This window comes from Lissotriton helveticus, chromosome 7 (assembly GCF_964261635.1).
Source record: "Lissotriton helveticus chromosome 7, aLisHel1.1, whole genome shotgun sequence".
NCBI classification, from domain to species: domain Eukaryota; kingdom Metazoa; phylum Chordata; class Amphibia; order Caudata; family Salamandridae; genus Lissotriton; species Lissotriton helveticus.
This window is the reverse complement of record NC_136068.1, coordinates 735,973,966-735,996,826: the sequence shown is the minus strand read 5'-3', so window position 1 is coordinate 735,996,826 and position 22,861 is coordinate 735,973,966. Positions and strand designations below refer to the sequence as shown.

General features: G+C 42.2%; 1 protein-coding gene across 4 annotated transcripts in view; it reads left to right on the top strand.

Moving 5' to 3' along the window:
* Window positions 1-22,861, top strand: part of ARHGAP26 (Rho GTPase activating protein 26) — a 2,444,655-nt gene that overhangs the window by 1,081,466 nt on the left and 1,340,328 nt on the right. For all 4 annotated transcript variants that reach the window (XR_013598661.1, XM_078653061.1, XM_078653060.1 and 1 more), the window contains exon 13: window positions 15,321-15,386. Coding sequence is in view for 3 of the 4 variants with exons in the window: in XM_078653061.1 (XP_078509187.1) it covers window positions 15,321-15,386 (66 nt within the window). In the remaining variant the exon portion in view is untranslated. The remainder of the gene's footprint in view (window positions 1-15,320; window positions 15,387-22,861) is intronic.

The window sequence follows — 22,861 nt, the reverse complement described above, 5'->3', positions numbered from 1 at the left end:
GGGTGTGAGAGATCCTATTTACAAAGAAGTTATTCAGTTTGGATTCTTTTTTTAATGCAATGCAGGTAATGTAATAGGCGTATGCAGTGTTTCACAGCGTTGAACAATGTTTTGCTTTCATCATCCTTGTCAGAGATGGCTGTGCAGTAATTGTCTGACATTGCTTTGAAATAGGATTTTATTGGCAGAGCTTGCATTGTATTGTAGCATTTTAATAGTGCTTACTACCCCTAAGTGGAGTGTCTACTTAAATGAGTAGCGTGCTACACCATATAAGGCGTGTGGTTGGAAGGATGCTGTCTTTGTTTTGATCCTATGTGGGAAGTAGTTCCATGTCGTGCATGATCACAACTGAGGTGCGGTTATCCTGTTATGGGATACAGAGTGTAGCAGCGTGTTGGATGATGAAGTGTGAAAGACGCGCAGTTGTATGGTTTTCAGAATGCTGGTAGGTTTGTACAGCTCTGCAGATCCCTTTTTAGTATTTCATAATATGGTCTGGTCTGCTTAGCTAGTTACTGCACTGGGTTGCCTAATCTGAGGTTTTGTGTATAGTTGTGGTCCAGAGCAGACATGGGTGGAGAGAGAGATAAGTCTTTGTGAGATGTAAAGAAGTGGTCATGTAGTATGGATATTTGGTAGCCGCAGTGGTGTAGTGGACTATATTAAAGTTCTCATAATTACACCCACATCAGAACATCTTTTAGAGGAGTGCCTGTCCATCTTGCTCCTAGAAGGGCAGGCTCTTTTTATTAGTGGAGTCATAGAGAGGGTCCTGTCCCAGGAAATAGGAACTGGCTGTTCCTCAGTCTATTTCCTCATGCCGAAAAAGGATAAAAACCTTTATCCTATTTTAGATTTATATCCCAAAACATATTCTTGCGAAAGTACTGATTCAAGATGCTCATGCTGGCCCAGGTTCTGTCCGCAAATATATTTCCAGGCAACTGCTTGGTGGCTTTTCACCTGCAGGATGTCTACTTTAATGTATCTGTCCTGCAGTTCCCCAGATGCTACTTGCATTTCACAGTGGGCCAGGAGTATTCTCTGCTTGCCATGCTCCCCTTTGGCTTCATCAGTGCCCCTCGGTTGTTCACGAGTGTGATGACGGTGGTTGCTACACACCTTTGAAGGTTGGGAATCAGTTTTTCAAAAAACCAAAAAGTAACTCTTGCCATACACAAGAAAAGGAATTCTGTCCCACACGGGAATCCGGTCAGCATTAAATGAGGCTGGGCAAATTCATTCTTTTGATATTATGGCCTTCGCACACTTAGTGTCATGCTAAATCACACGGTCCACCCTGGTTCCTAAAAACCAGGATGGGCTCAACCATGTTCCAGAGAGCTCTTGGCATATTAATTCTGCTGGGAACCTGAGTTAAAATTATCTGAGCATGTGCAACCTTCACCTCCATGCTTGGAGAATGGGTAGTGGCAGTTAAGTGAGTTTGTTCTTCCACAACTATGGGTGGATGTCATAATCGGGCCAGGGGCCCCTTTACAAAGTCAGTCTTTGGCGGGTGCTGGGACAAGTTTGAAGCCTGGTTTGGCACCCGCATATCCACTTCATTTGGAAAGCACTAAGAACAAACTTTTTAATTTGTTCATAAAATCGTAAATGCCCTTTGAACACGGACTCGTGGATATTATCGGCAAATGTAAGAAGTCGTTTATCTCTACAAATAGCTGACTGGAGGCAGCATTCACAGTACAAATAATCTGCAGGCGGAGAAATGAGAATGGGGAAAAAACCTTTGAGGATTTCAGCAGGTCTCCTTTCTGTGTGTATTATTAACTCATTTAAATTAAATTTTGAGTGCCCCAAAAAAAAATCTGCAACTGTACAACTTAATTGAGTCTTATATTTCATTAGTGGGAATGCTTTAGATCTCGCTCTCAGGATCCGAGCTGGATGCCTTCAGGGCGTCATTATTTGCACTAAATAAATATTTTATTTCATGCTAATAAATTCTGAGAGTTGGCTTGCGCTGTGCGGAGAAAACTGGATGGGTTATTTGGACGGGGGGGGTCGATGAATGAGTGGCAGTGCTGGTGGTCCCTGAGGGGAGGAAGTAGATCATGTCGGAGTTTTTACAAGAGTACAAAGAAAACTATGTATAGTGCGCTTTAAACAATATCTTTTGTCCATCTCCTAAAAAGTCCTTTTCACATTCGCTTTTCGATTATCAAATCCTTTAAAATTATTTTGAATATACATTCTCAGATATTTATGGAGTGCGTAAAGGTGGCATTTGGTCCATTCCTACATATTATAGAAATTGAGCAGATAAGGGACCTGACAGGAACGGGGATTACGCCATTGACGGAGAACAGAGATTTCACCATTTGTCGGACACAGAGATTACCCTACTTAGGCAGTGTCGCATATTGTAGCTTAATTAAGCAGCCAGTGCTAGAACCCACGGTATCCATGTTAGACAGAGTCGGCACCAGACTACTGCTCTTTCTCAAGGACCCGAAAATAAATAAATAAATAATATTCTTTTTTATGCTAGTTTACAGTTTTAAATCGCTGCGGGAAAAGAAGCGTCATTGCATTGGGCCTAATTAGGATGGCGTCGGACTTATGTTCGACCGCCAACCTGGTGGAAAACGGAACCGCCCGACAAGGTGTCTGGGTCCCCCACCCTGAATCACGATGCAACCGCATTCAAGGCGGTCGCAAAGTGTATATTTTGTATTGCGGCAGGTGCTCTGGGCTGCAGCACACGCCGTAGTACAAATTCTGCTTCCCGAGCATATCCCTGCACTATGTGTAAGGCATCATGCGAAGCCTGCCACATGGTGTAGGGATATGTTGGGGGCACCATGCGTGCCACCAAGGGGCCATAATCGGAGGGCCAGGGAAGAAGGGGGGCCAGCCACGTGCTCCCAATGTCCCTTTTCATGGCCGGTAAACCGCCATGAAACGGCCGGCGAGATGGGACATTGTAATCCCTAAATGCGGTTCCTGTCAGGCCCCGCCACTGTTGTAGAAATACAAGTCCCTCCGACAAACCGACAGGCTCCTTTAGCCTGTCGGATCCATAGCGGTCAGTCTCTCTGACCCCAAACATGGGCCCACCATCCTAATGTGGCGGGCACTAATTAATATGAGGATGGTGGCGGGTGGGACCGCCACAGACGGGCTGGCGTTGGCGGTCCCACCGTCATTTAATCAGGCCCATTGTTATTCGAACTTGGTGGTGCACATTTTATCGACTGTCTGAGGAGGATAAAAAGCTGACGTGATCCAGCCAGGATGAGACTCTACGGCCGCAGAGGATCAAGGAGCAGCACCGGTGCCCTTTTAGATAATGGGAATATGTATTCTAGGGCAGTGGCAAGAGGGCAAAAAGGACAGCCATTATATTGTAACTTTGTGTATCCACCACCACATACTTTGCAGGTGGAAAGTTCACCCCTATTTTGCACAGATACTCTAAGTACCTCAGAAGGTTCTGTCAAGCGTGGAAATGAATGTGAAAAACACTATTCCTGTTTCGCTTGATCCGTTTTCCTGCGGGAACAAACTATTAGCAGCACATTTGCACCTTGAAAATCAATTTAAATCTGTCTTGTTTTTTGCTACCAAACAATGTGCGGTTCAACGCTACACTCTGCAATAGAAATGCACTATTTTCACCGATTTTCAAACGTGGTCTGCGATTTTTATAAATAACAAAACTAATCTTTCAATTTACACTGCAGGCATACACTAAGAAAATGTAAGTTTTTCTCCACTTCAAAATTTTCGGAAGCTTTTACTGATATGGTCCTACCTCCTTGTCTGAAGGCCAGTGCTTATTTTTTTTTTAAGCAAAGAAAAAGCAGGGCCTTAAAAATTTTCATAGGTGCCCGCCGCTTGCTTTGCAGAATACCATGGATGCTTAGTTTTCATTCCACTTCATGTCTTTCATCTACCACCATGCATTTCCTGTCACTTAATTTCACTCTTTCAAGTTCTTTTCCCTCACTGCTTTCTTCTCCCTGTCAGTCCTTTCGTGCTTTGACTTCCTCCTTCTTACTCCCTCTTCTGTTTTTCTCCCTTTTGCTCTGGATCAGAGTATGAGGAGTCTTGGTGTTCTTCCCCACTGCCTTAGTGGAGTTTACATTTTTCTTTGTATGCAGTGTAAACGCTTGCCACCCCTCAAGCAGCATTGTTGGTTACTGGTTAATTGTGTAATGCAATGTGAACTGGAACGTCACAGGTATCACATTTTAAGAGGGTCAAAGGAACAGCCTAGCTCAACAGTGGGTGCTATTGTGAGCCTGGTTAACAAAAGGTACCTACAGCTGTTATTTGCGCATAACTTCAAGAAATGTGTGAACTGTGCGAACATCACAGAAGTGTGCACTGATATTGTTTGAGAGAATAATGAGCTATGTTCTGACAATACAAACACCACAACAGGAAGCAACATAGAAACAAAAATGTCTCCTCAAACGTTAACAGTAAAACTAATTGAAATGAAACCAGACCATTTCTTAATTCCAGACCATGTCTAAGGTTTTAAGAGTTTTTTTTTAAAGAATAGACTTCTCTAACTTTGGATAATTTGAATGAGTACGTGCCTTCCTATTCTTAAAGTGTCTGCAGAATGTTTATAAATACTCAAAACGGAATCTGTGGGTTTTGACTGCATTTTACATGTTTACCCAATCGTTGACTATCCTATTGCCACTCAGAATGTGGCAGTGAAAAATGCACCGTAATGGGGGATTTCCCATCTTTATAGAGCACTGTGAAATTCCTCTAATCCATAATTCTGTATCAGAATCTGGAATTTCAAATGGATTTTTTGTGCACCGGTGTCATTTGACTTGTGTGCGAAAACATTTGTGAATCTGAGGCGTTCACCGCTATTTACTACGTTGTTGGTGGAGGGAGGAGGTTTACACTCCTGAGAAAATTAGTTTATTGATCTTAGCCTGGTTGCAAATGGAAGTGTCAGGCCTTGTTGGCAACTACTGCCACCCCAACTCACTGAACGTGCCACCACCAGTTTTCTACATATGTTCAGCTAGTGAGAGGCTAGAGGACACTGGCTGATAATGCAGTTTACTGCCTCTTTCTTGAAAGCATCCTCCCCATAGCAAAGGGGTGTGAAATTGTGAAGTTATTTTTCCTCGCACCTTTCGCGAAGTGCTGGAGAAAACTTTGCACTTCACGAATTTACGACATTTTACAATTTCCTACCTTTGTATGAAAATTCAAACGTTTGGGAAAATGTTGGAAAAGGCAAATGTGAAATTTGCAGACACATGCTTAGGAGCTTTGAAAAGGTCCTCAAAAGGTAAATTTACAGATTAAAATTATGCACACACAGTCCATTTTGGCTGAGCTTGATCAGAGTGAAAATAATCTCGAAACATTGTCTTGTCATCGAGCAAAAATGAACTCGCATCCTCATAGGTGAACTGGGAAATCATTTTAAAGTTTGAGAAAGGCAGAAATTAAGAACCTGGCTCGGCGCTTGTCCTGTATGGTCTGACGAGCCAATAAACAGCTGAGCCAGGCATTCCAGACTGTCATTTTCCCTCCCTAAAGCAGTTTTGTCCACACTATGTTTATTGAATTTTCATCCTAACCTGTTATAATGTCAACACAAAAAGTCAAAAGGGAATAAAGTGACTATCCGTTTGCCCCAGAGTTGCGAGTTACATACAGATCCATACTTCTTATAACCACTTATTAAGCACGTCCAACAGCTTCTCCAATTTACGTGTTTCTTATAGTTATCAGTGTCAGTTTTGATGCCCCTGAACACTGTAGTTTTGCTTCCCACTCTTGCTTACGTAGACATTTGATTTCCAAGGATCGCAAACCTAGTATTCTTGCCTCTGGATTCTCTGGGAGAGGATTACCCAGGACCTGCGCTAGTGTAGTGTCTTCCCCAGCTCCTTCAGAAGGGTTTTACCTTTATGGTGGGGTGCACCATATATATATATATATATATATATATATATATATATATATATATATATATATATATATATATATATATATATATATATATATATATATATATATATCAAAACAAAACCCTTTCAGGCATAGAGTGACGCATAAATTATGCAAAAAAGAAGGAGAGAACTCTGGGTAGGTCTCAGTTTAGGTGGAAAGCAGCTCCTGTTAGAGCACTCTCAACACCAGCGACACTCTAGATCTGCTCACCTCAAATGTCTGTTTTTCTATCAAAGTTTTTAAGCATAGGATGAGACAGTGCTATCCATGCCGAGATAGAAAATGACAAAGTCTTTCGCCATTTAAACAGCAAAGTCTTTAAGCATAGGACTAGTACAGTGCAGTCCTTGCCGAGCTGTCAAATAACAAAAGCCATTTATCACTCCAGGCACAATATTACAGCTTTGAATTAGTAAAATACCAACTCAAGCCAACCTGAAATGATTAAAAGCAACCCCTAATCATTTCAGGTTGGCTTGAGTTGGTATTTTACTAATTCAAAGCTGTAATATTGTGCCTGGAGTGATAAATGGCTTTTGTTATTTGACAGCTCGGCAAGGACTGCACTGTACTAGTCCTATGCTTAAAGACTTTGCTGTTTAAATGGCGAAAGACTTTGTCATTTTCTATCTCGGCATGGATAGCACTGTCTCATCCTATGCTTAAAAACTTTGATAGAAAAACAGACATTTGAGGTGAGCAGATCTAGAGTGTCGCTGGTGTTGAGAGTGCTCTAACAGGAGCTGCTTTCCACCTAAACTGAGACCTAGCCAGAGTTCTCTCCTTCTTTTTTGCATATATATATATATATATATATATATATATATATATATATATATATATATATATATATATATATATATATATATATATATATATATATATATATATATATATATATTTAGAATTTTCAAAAATCCCATAGAGAAAAAATCCTATGTCTAATAACTTTGGCGTTTGTGGACGGAATTGGCTGAAATTTTCAGGAAAATGGAACATTTTGTTTTTGAGCAGCCCCTGAAAATTTGGGGGGGTTTCGTCAAGGGGGGGCCGAGAAAAAAGGGGGGTCCCAAAACGTGTTTTTAACATTGAGTTTCCCATAGGGCGGTTGGCCTCACTTTTAGCCCGAACGGCTGAATGGATTTGCACGAAACTTGGCAAAATTGTAGGGACTGGTAGCCCGATGTGCCTTTGCTAGGTCTCAATATATGTGCTTCAGTGGATTTTGAGAAATTAACGTTCAAAAAAAGATATATATCTGTAACAGCGGACCGGGCAGCGCTCCGGTTCGCGGACTTTTCGCGGTACGGAGCTTTGTGAAGCGAAGCTGATTGGTTCTCCGGCGTCTGTGAACATTCCAAACAGTCCGTAGCGGCCGCCATCTTGTCTCTCGGTAGGATCGAGAGACAAGAGGAGGCCAAAGCGAAGGGGCAAATGACCATAAGGGGGCATAGTAGATCCTCGCTGACCCCCTAGGTTTGATGTGGAGGTTTTAAAAGGGAACCGCGGGGCAAAAAAATAAAATAATAATAATAATCGAACGGCTGAATGGATTTGCACGAAACTTGGCAAAATATTAGGGACTGGTAGCCCGATGTGCCTTTGCTAGGTCTCAATATATGTGCTCCAGTGGATTTTGAGAAATTAACGTTCAAAAAAAGATATATATCTGTAACAGCGCTCCGCTTCGCGTACTTTTCGCGTTACGGAGCTTTGCGAAGCTGATTGGTTCTCCGGCGTCTGTAAACATTCCAAACAGTCCGTAGCGGCCGCCATCTTGTCTCTCGGTAGGATCGAGAGACAAGAGGAGGCCAAAGCGAAGGGGCAAATGACCATAAGGGGGCATAGTAGATCCTTCCTGACCTCTTAGGTTTGATGTACCATTTTGCCAAGTTTGGTGTAATTCCGTTCAGCCATTCAGGCTGTAGACGTATGTAAATGTCCTATGGAAAATTGCATGGGGAAAACACATTTGAAAGTGTTGAAATTTAGAACCAATTAAAATGTTACTTTGGTTTTGTATTTGTGTGTGATGAAAGTTAATTGGTTATGTATATATCTCAAATGAGAGGAAACCACAGCCATTTTGTGATACTACTGTCTGAGGTACATTTGTGAGGAATTTTTGGTGGTGAATTTCTGGTGTTTGATTTACACAGTACTAACACTTCTCCTACTTTTAAAAAGGTGAGTTGTTAATTTGTAAGGGGAACTATGTTGTACACTTGAAGATAATTTGAAAAATGTTTTCTGTTATTTATTTGCAGTCCTTCTGTTATACTAAATACTTGATAAAGTTAGTTTTATATTATGTATTACTAAAAACGATAAATGAAAGTGATTATTTTTTTCTGCAATTTACAGCAAGCAATTTGAAAATAAAATGGCTCACAATGAAGAGACCATGGTAATTTCTTTTGAATTGTCCACTACATTGATTGAAATTGACAGCACCAATAATGAAATATTGTCACAAGGAGGAGATGACTTGAATGATTCCACTACATTGATTGAAATTGACAGCACCAATAATGAAATATTGTCACAAGGAGGAGATGACTTGAATGATTTTTTGGATCAATCTGTTGATGGCGAATTTATCGAATGTTTGGAGACCATAGAGTTACAAGAATCATCATTGCAGACTTTTAATGAGGAGATTCCAGATGAGATGATTGAAGAGGAAATTACTGACGAGGACATGTTACTAGTTCTTTCAAATTTAGAAAATTCAGAAGAATAAATTTATATTTAGAAATCAAAAATTGTTTGAGACATTATTCATTTTTATTTTTAATTTATGAGGTTGTAGCGAAGTGATTGTAGTATAAAATGAGACTTATAGTATAGAGTGCAACATTTTTATGTTACATGGTAAGTTTACTCATATTTACTTCCCTTCTCCCACTATATTATCTCCAATGTGTATTTGACATCTCTTCTTCATCTCCGGCCTCCTTTCTCTCACTGTGTGTCTCTGATGCATCTTATCGCTGCTATTTTGTGTAATTACAGAAGAGAGTAAAATAAAATAGTTCGGAACGTGAAAAGGGGGCAAAGTAGAGTACCCCTCACCCCCTAGGCCTTCTCAGGCGGTCCCAAAAGGATCAGTTTCTGCTTTCCTGAGAGATTATGGTATGAGTTCCATATACCACAATAATTTGCATTACAACATGCAAGATATATATCTCCTATTACCAACTTTTGGAGATATTCACGCTAAGCGCGAATATCTCCAAAAACTAACACCTGCCCTGAGCAGTTCTTAGCCATGTTATCCAATGGGAGGTGGATAACATGGCTAAGAGCATTAGCTCGGTAATGCATGAATATCGCTGAGTTTTCAGCGATATTAATGCATTGCGGTCGTTTTTTATCGCATTTGCGATAAACCTTGATAATAGCAAGGTTTATCTTCGATAATTTCTGACGATGCTTAGCGGTAAAAAATTCGTTGGTAAGCATCGTTAGCGATAAATATCGCTTAACTTTGGTAATATGCACCAACGTCTGTTAACGTTCGATTCGAAGGAAATGAGGAAGTGTTGAAAAACATTGTTTGCGCCATCTTGCCTTTTTTGAAATGCCACACTTTTGTCGTGCACGGCAGCCATTTTAGATGCCTTGACCAGACCCACTCTCTGCACGCTGTCGATTCGTAGCATGGCTCCCCACCCTCGCAAGCATCTTCCCCAGGCACTGGTCACCCCCGCTCTCTGTGTTATGCATGGGCAATAAACCTCCCCCCATCTGCGCTGCTCTTCCCTGAGAATCACACTCTGTGCCCGCCCGACACCTCCCTTTCGCCCTATTCACTACCGCACCCTCTGACACTCCTCTTCCTCTGTGTCCGATTGTCCAGGCTATCAGCTAGCCCTGCAGATGTAGTTTATGGCCCCAGCTGTAAAGAATCACCCCTCTTCAAAGGAGTTATAGTAGATCAAGGCCCACACCCGATGAGATCCGTCACACCACACGTGTTCCTACTATCTGAAAAACATCCTGTATTGTGATTGGGGAGGGGACCGAGCCTGAAGCGGAAGATTCCAGGGATGACTCTTTGTACATCAAAGTTTTTACATTTATGTGTCACATTAAAAATATATAGCACTCCAACAAAGTAGTAGGATTATAAAACTTTAATAACTTATAAATATATACAACAAAAGAAAAACAGTAAAAACATTTAAACAACGAAGAGACCGTGGCAATTTCTTTTGAATTATCCAATACATTTATTGAAATTGACAGCACCAATAATGAAATTTTCTCACAAGGAGGAGATGACTTGAATGATTTTTTTGATCAATCTCTTGATGGCGAATTTATCGAATGTTTGGAGACCATAGAGTTACAAGAATCATCATTGCAGACTTTTCATGAGGAAATTCCTGATGAGGACATGTTACTAGTTCTTTCAAATTATGAAAATTCAGAAGATGTTGCCTGGGGGTGGGTCGTCAGTAGCAGTCTGTTGTGCGAATAGTTCCAAGGCAGCAGAACGCGCTGAAATCTAGATGGCACAAAGGTGATGTCTAGTAAGTTGCCGCCCAGCAAATAACGGCGTGGGGCGCCGCGGGGGTGAGTGAGTCCAGTAGGCACCACAGGTATTTTTACCGGCATTGCAGAATTACTGCTGGGGACAATGCCTGTGCTGTAGCAGGGTCACAGCAGAAACAAAAAGGATTCTGTTGAAGATGTTGTTGGTTTTCAATTTGAAAACAGTTCTGGTGTCAACTGCTATGCTAATGTAGTGGTTAATGTTTTGTTTTCTCTAGAAAATGTAAAAGAGGGGGAGGCAGTCCAAAGTTCTGGTAAAAGGGCAAAGGAAAGGATCGGTGGTTTGAACTATTGTTTTCTCTAGAAAATGTAAAAGAGAGGGAGGCAGTCCAAAGTTCTGGTAAAAGGGCAAAGGAAAGGATCGGTGGTTTGAACTATCAGTCAAAAAGGGGAGGGGGTGCAACAATTTTTCCTACCGGGTCACAGTGTGCTTTCACCGGAACTGAGGTTTGCAGGATTCTAGTAATTCAAAGTGAGGCTGGCGCCAGCATGGGAGCGCCGACGTCCCGCGGATACAGTTTCGTCACTCCACGGGCGATCATGGCAGTCATTCCCCATCGGGGGTGTCTGCGGGGGTCGGAGACTCCTGCGGCTCCTCTAGAATCTTCAAGGTCGTGGAGGACTACTGTGGTGGAGTCAACCAGTGACCGGGCCATTTCTTTATGCTGGGCCCGCTCTTGCCACGTCGATCGCCATTTTGAGAGTTCGGTAGCTACTGGCGATCGCGGGGTCAAATGAGCGGACGGGCTCCACCCTGCCGGGCGAGACGTTGCAGCATCGCCACAGTGGAAGAACCCTTTTCCGGGCGCCTGGAGCGCTGAGGGTGCAGGTGGGAAGCCTCCACTGGGGAGGCGGGAGAGGCCTGTTCGCACCGTCTCTCCCTCCCAGTGCACCCCACGGCGTCTCGCTTGAGATTTGTTATGGCCGGACCAGGCGATGAGGACGAGGGGGGGGGGGGGTCGGAGGCATGTGCAAGACATCCCCCCCCAGTGTTGTCGCAGCCATTATTCAAGAAAGAAGAAGTGTCCCGTCCGTCTTCGGGCCGGGCTTCCGGTGGATGTCGGCTGGACGCCCCTTGCTCTGGCCCCATGAACGGGTTCCTTGGTTTATCGGCTGCAGCCGGATCCCATCGGCCCCGGCCGTTGGTGGCCGGACTGGTAGAGAATGTGGCGGGACTACCTGAAACTGTCAAGGGCCACCGCGGCCGGACTGGGAGAGAGAGGGGAGGGTCGAGGACACGGACATTCCCCCCCTGCAACTCTCCAGCGTTGTCAATCCCCCTGGCCGGGTCCCGCTGGCCTCGGCCTCGGCCTCTCCTCCGGCTACACCCTACGTGATGATCTCCGAGGCGTGGCAGCAGGACCCGCCTTATATGTGTTGCTTCCGGCTGGGCGTAGCCGAAAACCTGTTGCCCTTTGGAAGTTTCTAGAATGGGGCGGATGTCTGCTGACTTCTATCTTTCCCAGTTTGCCGTTATTTGGCCGTGGCAGGCGGTGGGACAGACACGTTTTGGGGCAGTGAGGGGCGATGTTTTCAGGTTTCTTATTACGGGCTTACTTCTAACGTTTCTTGTTTCTAGGACAATAATAGGTTTTATCATTACGTATTGTTATCGTTTCTTTGTTTGTTATTTAATAAAAAGTTCATCAGTGGCCTACTGATTTTCGTTTTCCTATTCTTTTCTTTCCAGGTTGTTTCATGCTAAAGTTTCTGTTAACAGGATACAGTGATCACTTCGTTATTATTGCATATGTCCTTTTCACTAGGGTTGCTCTCTTGTTGGGCCAGATATCTCTAGTAAATGGTCCGGGTGAAACAGGTGCATCAATCAGTGGGGAGTAGATAGGCATGACAGATTACAACGGGGGAGAAAGGTCCGCATTACCTACCCTTTCACTACTTGCAAAGATTTTCCTACGTTTATTTGCAAACAGGGAATACCTCCAAAAAGAACTAATTCCCAAACAGTCAATGTTCGGACAATCAATCAATCAATGAGGAATGAAATAGGTACGACGTGTTAAAGGCTTGCGTTACCTACCCTTCACTATCTGCAAAGGGAGAGAGAATATTCCTATTCTTCCTTGTTTGCAGGCAGAGAAGATCCTTAAGAGAACCAACTTCGAACAATTCAATGCTCGATTCAAACAATCAACAAGGGGTACTGTGAACACAAATGAACGCCGCTTATGTACATACACATTGCTATTTTCAACAGGTTGTTCCTAATGTTTCTATTTTAGCGAGGTCAAAAAGAGATCCCATTAGTGGCCTACTGATTTTGCTCGATTCCTTTTGTTTTTTTACACGATTTTTCGCTATCTGCATAGACTAAACAGAGTATTGCGACTCTGTGCTTGTTTGTAAATAGAGAATGAACCAAAGAGAACAATCAATCAAATGGAGAGAGAAGCAGGCACGACGGATTACAACGGGGGCAAAGGCCTGCGTTAACTACCCTTCACTATCTGCAAAGAGAGAGTACTCCTAATAGAAATGAGGGGTGGGGGGCAGCATTCAAAGCAGATCAGTGTGCATAAACACGAAAATGTTTTTACTTACCACGTACTTGACATTCGACAGCTTATGATATTTGCTATTAAAAAACCATTGAAATTCACTGAAAAAACCATAGGTTATAGACCATATATAGTTAGGAATTAGCATTTACAAAACCTTGAAAATTCACTGAAAAAACCATAGGTTATGGACCATATATAGTTAGGAATTAGCATTTACAAAACCTTGAAAATTCACTGAAAAAAACATAGGTTATAGACCATATATAGTTAGGAATTAGCATTTACAAAACCTTGAAAATTCACTGAAAAAACCATAGGTTAGAGACCATATATAGTTAGCTGGACATTTTATTGACATAAAACCAATGAAATTCCATATATAGTTAGTTGCACTAACTATATATCGCGCACCCGCAATCCACTGCTGATGATGTCACATATTACATCATTCATGACATGGTCAGTGACATCACTGATGACATCACTGATGACATCTCAAATGACATCACTGATGACATCACTGATAACAACATCCAGTGATTTTTTGTTTCTGTAAAGTTTAAATATGTCTTACATATTGAAGAATGAGTGGATGTGTAAGTGTCTGGACGAAGGATTTAGTAGGTGCATGACTGACTGTATGAGTGAGTGATTAAATGTGTCTCACTGAGTGCATGGGTTAGTGACTAAACTGTCTTAATTTGTGCATCATTATGTCTGTTGTTCTATCAAGGGTCGGATCTGTGCACACCTGAACCTTTCCTTATCGTCCAGCCCAAACTCTAGTTTACATTGCGTGAAAGATTTAATTTTCCCTTTAAGGAATATATCGGACAGCATGCTAGAGCCCCCGGCACCATTTAAAGAAGCCTTTGCCCCCATTGCCCATGTAAATGATGGATTAGAGTGAATTGGGAGGTAGGACTCCGGGAAAGAAGTAGGGCACATTCTACTTGCTAGTTTATTCTATATATTGAGGGTCATGTCACAAGTGTACTGTAATAAGAATTCACAGGTTGATCTTTTTGATAACCGTATTAAACTCCTCAGCTGTCTACCCACAATTGCATGCTCCATTAACACTCCGGGGATGGCCACTTCTTGCTTAGCCCACTCCATTATTACTCTCAGCTGCAGGCACTTCATAATACGTTCGAAAGTTAGGTAGCGCCACCCCTATAGGCCTATGGTTGTTGTAGGAGTTTCACTGCCACTCTTGATCTTGCCTTTTTCCACAGGAAATCTCGCACACAATTTTGTAGATGTGTAAAAAATCTGTCTTTCATTGGAATAATTTTTATTTACAAAAGAGAGAGGAGACCCCTCAGACCAAGGGAACATGGCACTACAAATCCGTAGAGAATAAGAAAATTCCCTTGGAACCAAAAATATCACCTAATGGTTCTATCCCACCAGTCAATCCACTGCACTCAGTCACATCCACAAGGATTCAGTTGTGAAAACATATACCACCAAGAAAGAAATTCCACATAAAAGCTCTAATTAGAAATGACAAATCTCATTCTTTTTTATTGATACATAAAAAGAGAAGTGTAAATATTACAATCTATATTTATACCCCCCACAGTAAACAATGCGGCACACTAAAAGCACTATAAATGAAGACACACGAGGTAGAGAATAAACCCCTTGTGGTATGGATCACTCTTTGAATTAAGACCGATCACTCAGGATAGGTGATTATCTTAGGTTTATTGTTAAGTCCATGACAGAGACCTCATCCACCAAGTGAGTCTTCAACTGCCTCTCTTCAATCTTCTAAATTCCACCCTGGCAACCACCCACATTCTGAATGCTTGCATCATCAATTCTTGTATTAAGCCCTAGCAACATATACAAACCCACAAAGATGAATACATAACACCATACCCCTACTATCAAATGGGAGCACCCTAATGCACAGTATACACCAATCTGTTACATATGCTGATCCAAAAATTAACATTTATTTATAAAGCGCAACAGCGACATCAACCCTGAGTTCTGGTGAAATTGATATCTCATCGCAGTTTCTCCTCGTACTTGGATTCTGTACCTCAGATTGCAGAAAGGTGTGATTACTGCAGGAAATTTTTGAAAAAATCTCCGGTGCCCATTAATAGGAGTGTCAAAAGTTCCATGATCTTTGCTATATTACATTTTCAATTACTTAGGATTTGATCATTTATATTGCTTCAAGTTTGACATCTTGATATTAGTCTTAGTCTGTGTAACCCAGAAAACCGTAATATTTTTTTCTTTCTTTAGCTGCCCAGCTGGACAATATTGGCTTCAGCATCATCCGGACGTGCATTCAAGCTGTGGAGACGAGAGGTAGGAAGGCCACTGCAACAGAAGGGGATGGTCTTTGTCAGTCTTGCGAAAATGCCAAGAACCACACAGCTGTGTGTATCATTGTTCATGTTTGCAAATCATTGTATCAGACTGTATCCACAAACAAGATCCGAGGCACTAATTTCAGCTTTCTTTCTCTAAAACATGCTCACTCGTGCTCACTTTTTTGTATGTAGGTGGACTGTGTCGCACAAGCGCTGTAGAGTGCCCTCTTTCAGACACTTTTCAAAGTATTCATTCCTCGTTTCTTTACTCTCTCTCTCTCTCTCTCAAGAAACCATACTCTGCAAAACAAGTGCTTTTTCTTTCTTTGAACCCCTGTTTTCCCTTTCCCCAACTCTCATCTCTTGAATGACGATTGTTTCTTAAAAGCGTGAGCGCATTGTCTTTTGTTCCCTCTATCTTTCCTTCTGATGTCCTCTCGTTCTCTCTTACTCCCTCTTTTTCTCACTATCTGATCCCGCTCTTATTATCCTCTCTCAAAGAAGTAATTTCCACCCGGTAGCAGAATAATGTTTTAGATTTAGCAGCTCTATCATTTTATGAAATATCAGAGCATTCTCTGCCCCTTGATTCAGACAAGCTTTTCTTGTCCAGTCGGGATTTCATCATTTTTCACCTTCACAGCATGTGTTCATTTATTTATTTGTAAGTTTTACATAGTGCTGCATGTGTCTTTCTCGTTACTTCAGACTGCTAAAGATCGTGGGAAATAATCACTCTGTGTAGTGAGAAGTTGTTCAGTGGAGCAGTACCTATCCAGTCGCAACGATTTTACTGCAAAGGTGCAGCTATGTTAAAGTTTAAGAAGTTCTGGTTTATCTTGTTTTCTGAAGTGTATGTAATGTGGTTCAACTCTCGAGTTTAGGTTCCAGACCTTCGAAACCAGTGAATCAGTCTGTGCTTGTTAAGTACGACTACTGACCCATGAGGGCCTCAAGGCACTTTGTGGGAGGGGGGGTTCTTCCTCCGGTCCTGTGGATCCGAGGGACGGTGTCAAGGGCCAGTTGGGCAGAGCGGAGGTGATTGGTGGGTGCGTGGAATGATAGGCGGTGATTAAGCTATGCAGGCCCGGCATCGTGGAGGCCTTTGTAAGCGTGCGTGGGGAGCTTGAAGGTCATTCCTTTGTTGACTGGGAGACAGTGGAGTTCTTGTAGGTGTTCTGAGATGTGGCTGCGGCGGGGGAGTTTGTGGACCAATCTGGCTGCGTCATTCTGAATTTTCTGAAATTTTTATGGGTGGTGTCTGCGTATAGTGTGTTGCCGTAGTAGAGTATGCTGCTGATGATTGCGTGTGTGACCGTCAAGGGCCCTAGACTCCCAAGAACATGCCTCCATCCTTGAACCATTGGAGAAATGTTGGGTAATGAGTTGTGCGGTTGATGAATGATGGTTTCGGGTTAGTGAGTTGGCAGGGGCTAAATGATGACAGCACTTTGGGTCATCCCCCAACTAGACTTTGAGAGTTCACAGGACCTTTAACTTGATCCTTGCTTCCACTAGGAGCCAGTGAGGAGCTTTCAGTGCTGGCTTGATGCGGTCACATTGGTGGAAGTTCACACACAATCTGGTAGCCTGATTTCGCGACCTTGTGAGCTTGTTGACTGCGTGCATGGGAGAATTATTCTATGGCATTGCTACAGTTGAGATGAGCCATGACTAGTGTTCTGCTGAAATCCATATGCGATCAGTGTGGAAGAGAAGGGGATTTTTTTTGCATTAATGAAAGGCCATTGCGTATTGATTCTTTAGACTACTGTGTTGATGTGGAGCACAAATGAGATATCTGGAAAAAAGATAACCCCCTAGTTCTTGACTTTTGGATGTTGATGGGAGGGTTTCAATGTTTTGTTAGCCATGTGAAGGCAAGGATTGATGTTTAGGACTCCTATCTCTAGGATTTCGATTTTGCCTTGGTTTTTCCTCCCAAACTCCTTCCTCTGGCAGGAGATGTGGTCCAAGTGCATGGTGATGTTAACCTGGATTTCTGTGGTGTTTGCAAAATATGATGGTTTTAGTATCCTCGCCATACATTTGAAAGCTCACCTGGTATTGTTCAAAGAGCTGCGCAGGAAGGTTTCATATGTTTTGAAAATCACGCTAGAAAGCAGTGACCTCTGACATAAACCAGTCACATAAATGTGAAAATTATTCCACCTACCTGTTTTTATTTTCTGAGTGCAATAGCTAAAAAAAATAGTGGTCAATTCTGTGGCAGTTGTGGATACAACCACCCAGTTTCCATACTTTTCAGTGAGATTTTGCAACAGTTCAACTTGATTGGGGGTGGGAGGAGCAGATGTTGCTGGTATGAGCCCATTGATGGTATTAGATCTCTGAGGTGCATTTGATGCTACTAATCGTGAGATTCTACTCCCAAGCCCTACCACCTTGTGTTCTTTCAAGATCTGGCCCTCAGATGTACGGCAGTATATACCATTGTAGCAAACTGCTGAGGGCTATGCCAGTCATTAAACAACCTATCCCTGAGTTATAAGTCAGGGGTCTTTGATAAGAGAGCATGCCTTTAACGAACAGTGAAGCCTTCGGGAGAACTGCAATGCTATTAGAATATTCTACCCACTGAGTATAGACTGCTTTAATTAAAAAATGTGACCCAATCTTTCATCATTCCGATTTCTGTTAGTTTTCTTGGGAAGTAAGTCTCTTCCTTTTATATGAAAATATATTCTAAATTACATGTCAGGACTGCAGGCGCCCTCTCTCATGCCACTTATTTTTAATGTTTATGTGGGCCTCCAGTAGCGCACTTTTTTGTGATGTTACTCATTATATATCCATAGACAATACTGACATTTTTGTTAGGCCCAAAGTTAAGCCTATATTTCTGAAATATCAGTATCACCAATGAAGGTATAAAATGATTTACATTACAAAAACAGATAATAGCAGAGTTTACCCATACCAAAAAAAATGGTGGTGAAGTGAAGGGACCCTAATTTTTTGGGGAAGTCTGTCAGAGTCAAAATAATTGAGCTTTTAGATGTCGTCTGTACAATAGAACCATTATTTGGGTGGAATATATGTTGTACAACAGAGACGGGAACATAAAGGAACGAGATCCCAAAGTGAACCTTAAGTGCTTCAAACAATCACCACCTATTTCTGAGTCATCAGTGAAAGGTAGTCCTGACTCCTATACCTTAGAGGCAATACTTCTCAAACTCAATACTGTAGATGACATAGCTCAAAGCACTAAAACAAACATGGACATGCTCCAGGTCAAAGTGACCAGGATCCTCAAAGACCTAACAATTAGAATTTCTACTGCTGAGACAAGAATGAGCACAGTGGAGGACTATACTAATGCCCAAGCCAAACACCTGCCAAATCTTGAACATTCCATTTCCACCCTGAGGCGAAAGCTCACTGAACAGGAAGACCATAACCGAAGGAACAGCCTTCACATCTTCACATTGCCTGAATGAATTGAATACTCAGCCACTCTAGTAGCTTTTTTTTTTTTTGCAGAGTTTTATATAGCGCAAACTAGACCCGAACTGAATCAGGTATCAGAGCGCTTTACATAGCACCAGTTACATTACATGAGGACACGCATTCATTTTTAGGCACGGGGAGATTAAGTGATTTGCCCAGAATCACAGGAGGTTTTTGGCGTCGTTACCGAGACTCGAACCCAGATCCCCAGGTTCGAGGTCGAGCACCCTAGCCGTTAATTTCTTAATTACTTGGATCCTAGAAGTTCTCCAAATCTCCTTCAACAAAGACTTTGAGATTGATGGAGCCCACAGGGCTCCGACCTTTAAGCCAAAAAAAAATGTCCTGTCCAAGACCTTTGATATTTAAATAATTTTTCCACCTGCATACAGAGCAAATCTTGGCACATATGTGAGAGATTCAAATGATCAAGTGGCAAGAGCACAAAATCTCCATCTCTCTGGACTGTACTAGAGCAACTGTCGGCAGGGCTTTCTGGCCCTACAGAAAAGGCTCACAGGTATGGAGATCCCATTCTCATTCTCTGGCCCCTTGAAATTCCGAATTACATTTAAAGGCCAGATAAAAATGTTCCTGGACCTAGCGAGCTTCCTGGATAATAAATCTGAATCCCAGATGGATTTGGACTCTTGCTGGAACCTCTACGAATGTGAGCTCAGCCTGACATCATGTTTGCTTTCTCCGGCCAGCCTTTACTGCCGGACATGGCCACTACATCCATGATCCACTATAACGGTCTACACGCACTATGTCTTCTACAGACAGCCCCTTAAGGGAAGACGTGCTGGCTTGGTTCTGTTTTCCCCCAGAGTCTGCACGATCTCCCCATGTTACTATTTTTCTCACCCTTACTCCCCCAGTCCACCCTCCTAGTGGGAGATCTGGACCTATGAGAAGGGAGACGCCTAATGTCCCCCCAAGGCCTCCCTTAGACCCCCTAAATCCTCGCCTACGACTCAAGAAAATTTCCAATGCCTCTACTGACTGTAGTATCCTTACACACCAAGGGGTTGAACCATCCAGTTAAAAGAGCCACAATCCTAGACTGCTGAAAGGAGCTAGCGGGCAACAAAGTACTCCTCCAAGAAACAAAGATAGGTTTTAAAGAAGCCCTGTTAATGAGGAAGGGATCAGTGTCAGGTGTGACTTGTTCTGAAGCTTGTTGGGGAAAAAAAGGAGTACTTACCCTTCTCCCCAAAATCTCTGGTCTATCAGTCGTATCAGAACATGACACTAATGTCAGATGGTACTTACCAGATTGAATATTATGTATTGAACTTGTATGCTCCCAACAATTTAGTATACACTTAGTTCATTAGCAGACATCACACAAGATTTGAAAATGATATTGGGTGGTGATTTTAACCTCCCAATGAATCCCCTTATAGAGCACCACACAGCGTTCAAATACAGAACCCCGAGGCAAACAAACCGATGCTCAACCTATGCTCGTCACACCACCTCCGAGACGTTTGGAGACTACACAACCCAAAAGGCAATCAATATGCCTTTTTTCTCTCTGCCTTGATGTTTCACTTCTAAGGGCCACTTACAAAACAAAAATCCATACCATCTTCATCTCAGACCACGCAGCAATGTCCTTGTCCATTCTTAACCTTCCCGATAAAGGTGAGATCCGATTCTGGTGTTTAAGCACTAAAGTACTAGAAAATGATCCAGATATTGTGGAACTAAAGAATGAAATGTAACTCTTCTTCAGTGAAAATGAAGACACTGTCACATCCCCTGTAATTCTATGGGATGCATTTAAATGTGCAGTGAGAGGGCAAATCATTAAAAGAATGTCCCAACAATAAAGGAACCCTAGAAACTCTAGGCACTGAAATCAAAAACCAGGAGGAAGCATTTAGACATTCTAACATCAAGTCCTTTCTTAAAGACATCAAACAATTAAATTACACCTATAACTCCATTGTCAGAAAAGAGGCATACCTCTGTGTGCTTGCTCAAAAATACAAACAACTTCTTTTTCGCAACAGAGCCAGGAAAACGCTTGCCTTAGTTCTCAAATTTAAAAAAAACCTTAACCAAATCACATATTAAGGCCCAAGATGGATCTCAGAAATGTGATACCAAAGAGATACTTGAGGTCTTTAAAGACTTCTACCCAAAACTTTACACTCCATAAACGTCATGCGACAAAACAAAGTGGCTGCAATTTCTAAACTCCCTCCCTACGATTCCAAAAGGGCGTGCCTAAATCAACCAGTAGAAACAGAAGAGATTGTTAACGCAATAAAAATCAATTCTCTCTGGTAAGACAGAAGGCCCAGATAGCGTACCCATTATTTTCTATAAAACAGTCACAAACTGATATCAGGCATCTTAAAAACACAGGTGATTACTCCGATTTTCAAGGTAAGGTCTCTTGTACGGCCTCTGAGGACATGATTGTGGTGATTCCTAAAGAGGACAAAGACCACTTGGACCCCAACAATTAACGCCCCATCTCACTACTTAATATGGAGTCCAATATATTTGTCAAAATCAAGGCTAACAGATTAGAAAGTTACATTCCCCAACTTATCCACAACTCCCAAACTGGCTTTGTCAAAAGTCGTCTTGCCAGAGACAACATTCGCACATTTTGCCACATTATAGAAGAGGCCCGCCTTTCCTCACTCCTAACAGAGCGATCTCACTCAATGCCAAAAAGACCTATGATAAGGTCTCCTGGCCTTTTTCCCATGCAGTGCTAGAGTCCCATAACCTCTGCAGCTCATTTATCAATATGGTTATGGCTCTTTATGCGAATCCCAAAGCTAATATCAGGATAAACAGCACCACCTCTACATCACATCCTTGAACCTACACCAAGGTACAAGGCAGGGGTGCCATCTCTACCCCTTGCTCTTTTTACTCGCTATTGATCCATTGCTAACTATTCAATGTCACTCCTGAAATTAAGGGACTTCAATTTGGCTCTGAATCATACAAAACTACAGCATACGCGGATGACATTATTTCTCAGAGGACATTGAAAATGCAATCCCGATTATCACCAACATCATGCACAACTTTTCAGGGGTCTCTGGAAACACTGTGAACAAGGACAAAACCAAGGTATTTCCCCTGAACTCATTATGCTTTTGTCACACTTGGGAGACTCAGGACATAAATGTCAGCCCAAATGTCTTAAATATCTAGGAATTTGGTGTGGTAGTGACCTAACTAAAACAATACAGTATAATGAATCCCAGACAATCACCAAAGTTAAAGACCTCCTTGTGTCCTGGTTGCTCAGACACATCTCATTGGGGGGTGGGGGGGTTGTAGGCTTCAAACCTTCAAAATTATGATCACTCCAATAAGGAATTTTTTATCATCCATGCTAACCCTAAAACTGTCCCCTTCATTTTTCCAAGAAATTGATTAAATAACTTTAAAATTCCTTTTGAGTGATAAAAGAGCGAGGATCTCATATAAGGGCCGTAAGAAGAGCTTCCTTCAAGGAGGTTGTAACTTCCCGAACTGGAACTTCTATCCATCAGCCTTCTTGGCAGCATAGGGCATTCTGCCTAATTCCTGAAACCCCAAACATCCCGCTCTGGCTGGAGATGGAATGCAACATACGCTTCCTCTTTTGTATTTCATCCTTCATTACAGTGTCTAGGTTTGAACCCTCTCAATCCCATCGTATTCTTACAGACCCCGCAAATGCATTAAGACTGCTCGACAGCCATATGCCGGAACCTATTCTTCTCTTCCAGGGGATCCTCATCAATAGTCATAAACACTGAATATTCCCGCCCACGTACGGGGACCCTGGAAATAATATAAAAATATATATGGAAATCACATATATCTAGCTCCACATATATGTATGTACATATATCATTTTTTCTCACACCAATGCAGCCCCAAAACTGAGGCTAAACAATGTAAATACTCATACATAGACTGTATTAGCAAATATATAAAAAACACATTAGGTCAAATAGCACTTGAACTCTG